Source organism: Bactrocera neohumeralis, unplaced genomic scaffold, assembly GCF_024586455.1.
Source record: "Bactrocera neohumeralis isolate Rockhampton unplaced genomic scaffold, APGP_CSIRO_Bneo_wtdbg2-racon-allhic-juicebox.fasta_v2 cluster11, whole genome shotgun sequence".
Lineage (NCBI taxonomy): Eukaryota > Metazoa > Arthropoda > Insecta > Diptera > Tephritidae > Bactrocera > Bactrocera neohumeralis.
In genome coordinates this window covers 16,997,532-17,008,105 of record NW_026089624.1, presented here as the reverse complement: position 1 = coordinate 17,008,105, position 10,574 = coordinate 16,997,532, and the positions used below count along the sequence as shown (strand labels likewise).

The following is a 10,574-nucleotide window of genomic DNA, read 5'->3' as shown; positions in this document are numbered from 1 at the left end:
GGAAAAAGAGAATGAACTACAAAAGAATACGGCATAAAGATCAACGGTATTACCGAATTAATCCACTACAGAACTTTCATCCGACGAGATTGCACTCAGTCTTGTTGGAGAAACTAACAGGAATTGAGAACCCTGATCTTTCAACAGAGATGAGAATGCAGGTCACTGTAGGAAATTATGACGATCGGTATTATTCTACCATCAAATGAACGCCTTCCAACGTTTCAAAGATGCGAATGGAAATGTTCAAAAGAAGTAGTATAGGCAAAAGAAACAAAGAAAGGGAAGACTATACAGAAACAAAGGAAAAAGAGAATGAACTACAAAAGAATACGGCATAAAGATCAACGGTATTACCGAATTAATCCACTACAGAACTTTCATCCGACGAATATAAAAAGACCAATGAAATTGGCAAATATTAAAAACTCAAACGAAAGGAATGAAAATACATTTAGTTTAAGGGCATTTATTGGGGATAATTACATTTACAAAAAAAAATTAAACACAAAAAAAAGGTATTATTGCCAAAGTGAGTACGGGGTTTTCCAAGAATATACCAATGGTAGGTGATGCCTGTCGTAAGAAGCGACTACAAGGGCGTAGCCAGGTCCGCATGTTGGGTGGGGCTGGAAAAAAATTTTTAATTCCAGCAACTTTTTTTATATTATTTTTATACCTTTCATGCTAATAAAAGTTTTCTTGGATTCGCTGAAAACTCCTCCAGAATTTTCGTTTCCATTTCCGCTTGATTCTCTTTGACTAAAGCTCGGTGGGTGCAAAGCATGCACAATCCTGAAGAAATAAAATTTACGTACCTACTTAATTATTTAAAAAAAATGTTTGCTTTTATTACCACCCAACCGATTCTCTCCCGTTGTTGTTCTCAGCCATGTCTTTACTCTTCTGAGAGTGCTGAACGACCGTTCAACAGTGGCAGTTGTGCAGGGATTGCGAACAGAATTTCAAGTCGCTCCCTTATACTCGGATAAAAATCCTTCCTTATCTTTCCAAAATTTGTTTTATATTGTAAAAAGTGAGATAGTTTTCATATGCAGTGGACTTAAGGCTTCGAGATCAAAAGTTGGAGTGTTTTCTTTAGGAAATCGTTCTCTAATAGATGTTATTAAAGAGTCCAAATATGGAATGAAAATTGCCCGGCGGTAATACTCTGCTGTTGTCGGGAATGGAGGATTTGATCTTTTTGTTTGCTTCTCGACGACTCTGGGCACACTTATGTATATTGAGCGATGCATTCTCAGCTAACTTTTCACAGTCTCTAAAAATCTTTTCAAATTCGCTGGCAGATGTCTCTCGATGTTCCTCAAATAAATTTAAAAGGTTATTGATGTGATCTCTACATTTCATCACATCATTGTTCTTGGCTTGCAATATATTCACTACTGGTTGGAGAATGCTGTAATATTTGGCAATAATGAATATACAAATAAGAAAAACGCTTTTAGTTGCAGCACTGTGAAGTTGGAATGCAAATTTTCTCGTGCCAGCGTTTCCTTCTGTGCTTAGTTTTTTCAATCCATCTATTATATCACAATAGAAATTTTTAAAATCAGCGATGCGTTTATACTTCTCCGACCAGCGTGTTTCACAAAAAGAATGTACATTCGGAGCGTATCTTCTGGGAAGGGGTGACTCTTTGAAAAAATGTATTACATCCTTTATGGTGGAAATGGTGTTACGTATTTCAGAGACTGAATTCAGGTCATTAACCACCAAATTGAGGCGATGACTGGCGCAATGAATATAACAACTTTTTTGGAATGCACCTCTTAATATTTTTTGCACCCCACTAGTATTGCCGGCCATAGTAGCACATCCATCAAACCCAAGCCCAACACATTTAGCAGGATCTAAGTCTAAACCTTCCACAAATCCTTTGATGTTGGCTGCAATTGTTGCTGCATCCATTGCATCTAATTCCATAAATCCAATAAATTCTTCAAGGATAATTTTTTTTCTGCTGTCAAAAAATCGAATTCCTATCGAAAATTGTTCCTTTCCAGCCATGTCTGCTGTCTCGTCTGCTAAGATGCTGTACGCTGACGCTTTCTTAACATCTGTGCAGATGTAATTTTTAATTGCTTTCGCCGAAATGTCCAAAATTTCATTTTGGATTTGTGGACTACTATACTTTGCGTTTTGTTTGCCATCCTCCAAATTGTTTTTTAATGCCTCATCACCAACTGATATTCTCATCATAAGCAGATCATATAGAACACCTTTGAAAAAGTGAAATAATGAAATATAGTTTTTAACTTTTATAAATCTGTTAGATTTACCTTCATCATTCGTTTTGCCACGAAGAGGAAGATCATGCGTTCCACAAAACAAAATTGTATTTATAATGGATTTAATAATTTTTTTATTTTGTTAAATTTTTTTTGCATGACCCCGTTGCATTTGCAAATCGACAGGAGTTTCATTTAAAAATGACTTTGCTGATTACGTAGCTTCTTTATGCAAACTGCTTGATGCATGAGCTTTGCAGTACTCATGCACATTTTTAATTTTTGTAAAAGGGCGTACAACAAACGAGGAAGTTAAGCCAGGTTTGTTAAGATATAATGAGCAATAAAGACAAAAAGCGCCCTTTAGCCTGCGCGAGTACACCAACACTGGTTTGTATAAATCTAACCATGACCAATTGAATTTTCTCTTCAAGTGTGTTGCATCAGCTGAAAAATTATAATTTTGGTCGGGCTTCCAACAACTAACCAACAGTTCTTTTTTCTGCTCCTCACTCATCGTACCGACTAAAGCCACCCATTTGCCAATATCTTTGGCATGGCAATCATCCGCCGTCATATCTGTCGCGTGGCTCTCTTCACTTGAGCTGCTATCATTTAAGCTCAGCCTCCTCTTCAATCTCGCTGCAATAAGAACATATGTATCATTAAAAAGTGTAATGCAATAACTTAAGTCAACTATTACGTACTTGTAGTATTATTAAAATAGGTGCTAATGTCCATTTTTATTATATTATTATCAGTTATACTTCTTAAGCGGCACTTTTTTTTAACCAACACTAATCACTTTTGACACTTTTTTTTCTTTTAATTGCCTGAATGACAGCTGTCTCTCAAATATGATAGTGATGACAAACCATTAAAAAAGCTATTGATGGTAAACATACAAAAAATAACCAATGGGACGAACGGTAGGGGGGGGGCTTTTTGGGGCAGCTGCCGTATGGGCCCTCCCCCTGGCTACGGCCTTGAGCGACTAAAACCTATGCTATTGAAAATTTAAATAAACAAATAGTTATTAATCAACATTTCAATAGATAATAAAACCTGTTGAAAGAGACCATAGAATCAGACAGGAAACAAATAATAAAATCTCTAACTGGAATAACCAAAGAACAAAATATAATTGAACGAAAATTTTTGTATAATGACCAAATGAACAAACTAAACTTTATAGAAAATAAAATTTAAGCAATACAAGATGACATAGCGGCGGCAAAGTACAATATGGTGCACCCATGTATGTTAACTGGAGAAGAAATTGAAAAGTATGAAATTGAATTTTACAAAAATCAAACAATAATGTTTGCCATTCAAACACCGAAGACTTTTTATTTAAACTAAAATTGAAATAATAACTCCACTACCAAATAAAAATAAATTATTTATTAATAAAAAAGAAAAAGTTGTCACCAAGTTTGGCTAAAACTATTTCGTTAGGAAGTGAAGAAATCATTCAAAAATTTAAAATTATGTAAAAGCTGAATATTTTCAAATACATGTGAATTTATATACAATAACAAAACCACAATAACTAATAGAAGTAAGTGAAAATAGGAAATACTAAAAACGATGTAAAATAAACAGAACTGCGATGATAGAAAAATCGCACTTAATAATTATTATATAATTAAATTTGTAAATTGTAAATACAAGAACTCAGGAGAGTTCTAACAGATGACTCCACCACTTCCAGGCTGTTACAGCTTAATGTAAGAATAAGTATTTTTTTTTTAAATAATAAAAACTATAAATATTTGTATTTTGCAATTATACATACATATATACAAAAGTTTCAAAATAGCGATCATATATATACAAACACACATTAGTTCTTCTTCTTCTTCTTAATTGGCGTAGACACCGCTTACGCGATTATAGCCGAGTTAACAAAAGCGCGACAGTCGTTTCTTCTTTTCGCTACGTGGCGCCAATTGGATATTCCAAGCGAAGCCAGGTCCTTCTCCACTTGGTCCTTCCAACGGAGTGGAGGTCATCCTCTTCCTCTGCTTCCCCCGACGGGTACTGCGTCGAATACTTTCAGAGCTGGAGTGTTTTCGTCCATTCGGACAACATGACCTAGCCAGCGTAGCAGCTGTCTTTTAATTCGCTGAACTATGTCAATGTCGTCATATATCCCATACAGCTCATCGTTCTATCGAATGTGATATTCGCCGTGGCCAATGCGCAAAGGACCATAAATCTTTTGCAGAACTTTTCTCTCGAAAACTCGCAATGTCGACTCATCAGTTGTTGTCATCGTCCAGGCTTCTGCACCATATAGCAGGACGGGAATTATGAGTGACTTATAGAGTTTTGTTTTTATTAGTTGAGAGAGGACTTTGCTTCTCAATTGCCTACTCAGTCTGAAGTAGCTCCTGTTGGCAAGAGATATCCTGCGTTGGATTTCCAGGCTGACATTATTGGTGGTGTTGATCATATCAAAGTGGAGGCCGATCATATCAATATCATCGGCATACGCCAGCAGCTGTACACTCTTATAAAAGGTTGTACCTGCTCGATTAAGTTTTGCAGATCGAATTGTTTTCTGCAGCAGCAGGTTGAAGAAGTCGCCCGATAGGGAGTCGCCTTGTCTGAAACCTCGTTTGGTATCGAACGGATTGGAGATGTTCTTCTCGATCCTGACGGAGCTTTTGGTGTTGCTCAACGTCAGTTTTAGTTTTGCGGGTGTAACAAATTCAGACATCGCGGCATAAAAGCAGCTCCTTTTCGTGTTGTGAAAAGCAGCTTTAAAATGGACGAAGAGGTGATGTGTGGCAATTCTCTTTTCACAGGTCTCTCCGAACATTTAACTTTGATATTTCACACAATACGCTCGATAAAACCTTATATGCGATGTTGAGGAGGCTTATCCCACGGTAGTTGGCGCAGATTGTGGGGTCACACATTTATATACATATGAATATATAAACGTTTTTGGTATCGTACGGATTACATTACGTATTACATTACATTAAACATTAAATTATTTACTAAATTATGCCGGGTCGTTGACAGCGAGAAATGTCGAATCAACACAACGGCTCTAGGTAAATTATGGGATTAGGGGTAGTCAGAGGCCCGAAAAAAGATAACTTTCAGTATTTTTTTTTTTTTGCTATTAAATCGTGGTATTTTATTATAGACTGTGTTGACTTGAAGTGACGAAAATTTCAAAAAAACAATTTTAAATTAAAAGTTATATTTGTTTGGGTTGACGCAGTTCCAAAAAAAGGTACTTGTGGTGACAACCATAAGTCCTTGGAGATTCATCTAAAATCAATCGGACAAAAAAAATCCATATTAATATTATAAATGCGAAAGTAACTCTGTCTGTCTGTTGCTCTTTCACGCCTAAACGACTGAACGGATTTTGATGAAATTTGGTATGGTGATAGATGATAACCTAGAAATGGTCATATGCTATAAATAATCACGCCATCGTTCTTAGGGGGTAGGCAGTAGGCAGATAACTAAATTGAGTTAGTGATTTTTAGTCGTTTTTGTTGGGACTTTTGCTCTTTCACGTCTAAACCGCTGAATGGATTTTGATGAAATTTAGTAAGGTAATAGATGGTTACCTAAAAACGGATATAAGATCAAAATGATCACGTCATCGTGCTTAGGGGGTAGGAAGTAGGCAGAAAACCGAATTTAGTTACTGATTTTTTTATGGTTTTTGCTGGGAGTTTTGCTCTATCATGCCTAAACGGCAGAACGGATTTTGATGAAATTTAGTTAGGAGATAGATAGTACTTAGTTACATTTTTTATTATTAGGTAGTTGAGGTAGCTGTTAGGTGTAGGTATTTTCTTAACCAATCATTCATATCTCTAGGTTTACTCAAATACGTATTATTCTTTATTTTTGCAGTCGCTTTTATTTGTTAATTCTCAATTCATGTGCTTGTTCATATGTATGTAGCATATTGGTTATGCTACATAGTATGGTATTGTTTTCAAGTGCACATGTTGTGTGACCTTGGGTTTGTTTTAATGTGAGTACATTTACAAACAGTTGCTAAAATGTATTCTAAGAACCCATGGGTTATATTTAAACATTTTATCCTTACGTAGGTTGCTATATATATTTCGGCCTAATAATGTAAATAGGCATATTTATCAACGAAAATGGTTATTTTTTTTGTTTTTTTTTTATTTTTTATTTTTTTGTCCATTGCTGTTTTGTTTCAGGCTCATACGCATAGATCCATGATTCGTCACCTGTGGCGATCTTATAAACGTCTTTTGAAGCACCGCGATCGTATTTTTTCAGCATTTCTTTACACCAATCCACACGAGCCTTTTTTTGAGCGATTGTCAAATTGTGCGGGATCCAACGAGAACAAACCTTTTTTACAGCCAGGTGTTCATGCAATATAGAATGTATGCTGGTGGGAGAAATGCATAGGCATGCCTCTATCTGAAGGTATGTTACATGACGGTCTTGCATTATCAGTTCACGTACGGCATCGATGTTTTCTGGCACAACGGCTGTTTTTGGACGACCTTCACGGAATTCGTCTTTGAGCGAGCGTCGGCCGTGATTGAATTCGTTGTACCAGTTTTTCACAGTGCTATAGGATGGTGCTTCATAGCCATACAAAGATTTTAGTTCATCGATGCACTCTTGTCGTGATAATCCACGTCAAAATTTGGGAAAAATGATCGCACGAAAATGTTCACGAGTTAAATCCATTTTTTGGCCGAGATGAATTTTTTAATTCTCTGTAAATAAAACAATTCACGATTAAATGACAAAACGTTCTGAGTGATGTTATGCTAAAAAATGTCAAACTTCATATGGAAATGTCAGATTTCACCTGGCAACACTTAGTGTTGCCTAGGCCAGATATATATATAGCAGCCTCCGTAGTAATGCTTGTGTTATTGTTTGCTGAATGCTATTGTTTTGCATGACAATGCATTTTAAGGGGTCCCGGTGGTCTAGAACGCTCAAATTAAGGGTGTTTTCTGAATTTTTTTTTAAGGTTTAAAAAAAGAGCAATCAATTTGAAAATTATATTATTTATTTATACACTTATGAAAAGTACAAAAATATTTTTTTTAACAATATTAAAAATGGCGTCCAAAAAAAGCTATCTTAAAAAATTACTCCCGGTGCCGTTGTTGATTTTGAAATTTTAAAATTGAAAATTAAAAAATTTCGCGGTTTTGAAGTTCAGATTCTGAAAACAGCTATTTTTGGACCAGTTTTAGATCGAAAAAAAATCGATGTTCTTAAAATTTGATCGTAGCCCCCGCGATAGATATTGATCTTATAAACACCATATTAAAATTTCAAGTGATTCGGAAGGACAGGTTTTTTTTATCAACGGCACGCCGAAAAAAGTAGTTTTGAGATAAATGAGTTTAAAGTATCCATTCATCGAGCGCCTCTACCGCGCGCTACCTGCTAAAACGGCTATAGAAGCTAAAATAATGTTAGTATCTTTCCATAAATTCTACAGTATATTCTTTAAGGACTATACTTTCGAACCAACCAAAAAAAAATCAATTTTTTGAAAATTCTAGACCACCGGCACCTCTTAAGTATGTGTGAGTTTATGTATTTGCTTTGTACTGTCTCAGCATTGGCGCAGATAAGCCTGTTGAATTTATTTGAACATAGTTTTTTAGGTTCAATACGTTATTGATTGATTTAGATATTTAGGCAGAGCTCGAACTGCAAAAGTTGCTAGAAGCAAAGAATCTGGAGAGCAGACTCAGACCGTCAGATGTTAGATTCTCAGCGCCACGCATCTCAAAGGGCCTCTGAGACGTTTACGCAGACTCAGGCCCGTCAGACCCTGGATGCTGAACGCCACGCATCTCAAAGAGCTTCTGAGATAGTAGAACACACTCAGACACGTCGAGTTTTAGGTGCCGAACGTCACGCGCAATTGATTGCGACAGAGACTGACGAAGATTCACAAAGACGACGTCTTTTAAATGCTGAACGGCACACAGAAAGAAGACGTACGTTTTCAATGAGTACGTGGAAGGCATTTAATGGTGTCGCTTTTGAGTATGACTCTTTGATCGACTATGTTAATCACCGATTGATTATCATTGAGAGAATGGAAAAAAAATGCAGATATTGTGAAGCACTGAAATGGAAAGAAAAACTCCAGGTATGTGCTGTTCTGGTGGAAATTCCATTACTTGGCGAGCCAGAGGAACCTCTTAAATCTTTACTTTCATACGACAATAACGAATCGCGCTGGGTTTTAAGCAGGATTAGATAGTATAATTCTTGCTTTCAGACGACGTCATTTGGTGTAGATAAAGAAGTCGTAATGCCTGGATTTTCACCTACTTTTACCATCCAAGGACAGGTGTATCACAGGATTGGTTCCTTACTTCCCGTAAATAATGAACAACATCGTAGTCTAACATGTGTTGGCTGTTGGTCACTGTACAGTTTGACAAACGACTCCTTAGGAGATTACTTATGCAATAGTCATTACTTAAATTTAATAAGTTGCTTCTTAAACATATTTGCAAGGAATTATATTGTTTACAATTGGTTTTTATTCCGAAAATATTCTTTTCACAGCTAAGAATTGAGTTAAAATTTATTTTATTGAACTTGTCATTCCTCTTCACTGCTCTAATATGTATTGTTTTGCAAATTTCTTTTTCTACTGTAGGTAAACTTATAATGTAATTTTTTTTTTCATCGGTTGCTATTTTTATTTCAGAAAATTCTAAAGCTTTGTCTAAATTTATGAATGGAATATCATTTTTTTCAAAAATTTTCTTGGCGATGTCCGCTTCTTCGCTTGACATGATGAAGGAGTTGATTATATTGGCTTTTGCCCAATGTATTGCGTACGCAATATTTACGACCTCTTCTTTTATAATTTCTAATTTATACTTTAACTTCAAAAATGATTCTATTTCTTTTCTTTTATCATTTTCCAACTCTTTAATAATATGATTTGTTATGTTTGTAATCTCGTTTACTTTTTCTATCGTTAGCTTGTTAATTAGAACTTGATTATTATTATTTTCTAGAACGTTATTTAATTTGTTTAACACTATTTCGTGGTCTTCGTGGTCTGGACTTCTGCAATCCATTTCCACGCACTACCTAGAAAATTTAATGACCTTTTTGATTTTCTTACAATTTTTAAATTATTGATATGAGCTTTAATCTGGGATATTAGTAGAGTAATGAAAGGATAGTTGGGATTTCTATGAAATGCATCCGTTTTCGTCGTCATTTCGATATGTTCGAGGACTTCCGTATATTTGTCAATGTCGATTTCATGTATTATTCTAAACGTTCCTGTCTGCAATCAGGCCGATCATTTTTCTATAGTCACTAATTGGGAATTCGAATAGTCTATGATTTGTACCTCCGCGAGGCATAGTGGTAAGAGAAACCTAAAAAAAAAAATCGGTTTTCATCAGTTACGTATCCTGCTTCTATGTATAATTTGTCCTTTTCCGGTAAGGACTGTACTATTTCTATCCTCCTTAACTATTTCCTTACAGTATGGTTTGCTTAACTTAGTTCCTAATCTTCTATTTTTCTTAACGTAAATTACCTGTCCTGGCAAATATGTTTTTGTTGTGTGTCTTTTTTTGTTGTGATAATCGATATCCTTTCTCTGCTTTTCCGCTATTTTTTGTAAGTTATCTTGTCTTGTTTTTTCAATATCCCCTGGAGTATGTGTCACATTCCTACCAAAAAATATATCTACTGGCCTTTTCCTTGTCACCGAGTGGATGGTATGGTTATACTCTGAAACTGCTCTTTCTAATAGCTCTTCAAAATTTCTGTGGCCTCCATTATTCTTGGTACATCGCATTATTTCGGTTAGGGTGGAGTGAAACCTCTCCACTTGGCCGTTCGCTTGACTTTTGTATGGGGGATTTTGATTGCCTTATAATTCCATTGGCAAGGATTTCTTCAATTTGACGTTCGATTTCTTCCTTTAATGCCATTGGGTAAGGATATGGTTTCGAGTATACTGGGGTTTCACTAACTGTCCTAATCTCTCCCTTCACCGTTGTCGTGTAAGTGAGTTTTTCGTCCGGGTCTGCGAAAAGGTTAGGGCATTTCTCAATTATGTTATTTATTTTTCGTCGCTGTTGTTCAGAGAGATGGGGCAACTGCATTTCAGCATTATTGACTTCATCGGACACTCGTTGTTTTAGACGAATTGCTAGATTTGGAAAAATTGTCATAATGTTTTTATCGGTGTGAATGGTGGCTTGTAATTGCCAACTATCCCGTGGAAAGATTTTAATGTAGGCAAGATGAAGAATTTTATCTTCCCTACGTGGGGTCCAAATA

General features: G+C 35.8%; 1 protein-coding gene and 1 long non-coding RNA gene across 2 annotated transcripts; both read right to left on the bottom strand.

The window, feature by feature from the left end:
- Positions 1 to 458: 458 nt before the first annotated feature.
- LOC126766295 (uncharacterized) lies at positions 459 to 1,511 on the bottom strand. Its single transcript, XR_007668827.1, has 3 exons — positions 857 to 1,511; positions 680 to 795; positions 459 to 629 (listed from the first exon to the last, which is right to left on the bottom strand). It is a non-coding gene; the product is annotated as an uncharacterized LOC126766295 (long non-coding RNA).
- A 905-nt stretch (positions 1,512 to 2,416) lies between these two features.
- LOC126766202 (uncharacterized) lies at positions 2,417 to 3,096 on the bottom strand. The gene is made up of 2 exons (XM_050484097.1): positions 2,957 to 3,096; positions 2,417 to 2,891 (listed from the first exon to the last, which is right to left on the bottom strand). Exons 1-2 carry the CDS (start codon positions 2,988 to 2,990, stop codon positions 2,464 to 2,466), a joined length of 462 nt encoding a protein of 153 aa, XP_050340054.1. The 5' UTR covers positions 2,991 to 3,096; the 3' UTR covers positions 2,417 to 2,463.
- Positions 3,097 to 10,574: the final 7,478 nt, after the last annotated feature.

Coding starts and splice junctions, on each gene's coding strand:
- LOC126766202 (XM_050484097.1), bottom strand. CDS start 2,990: ATGGACATTAGCACCTATTTTAATAATACTACAA. Junction 2,892..2,956: donor CTATTTTAATAATACTACAA/GTACGTAATAGT, acceptor TTCTTATTGCAG/CGAGATTGAAGAGGAGGCTG.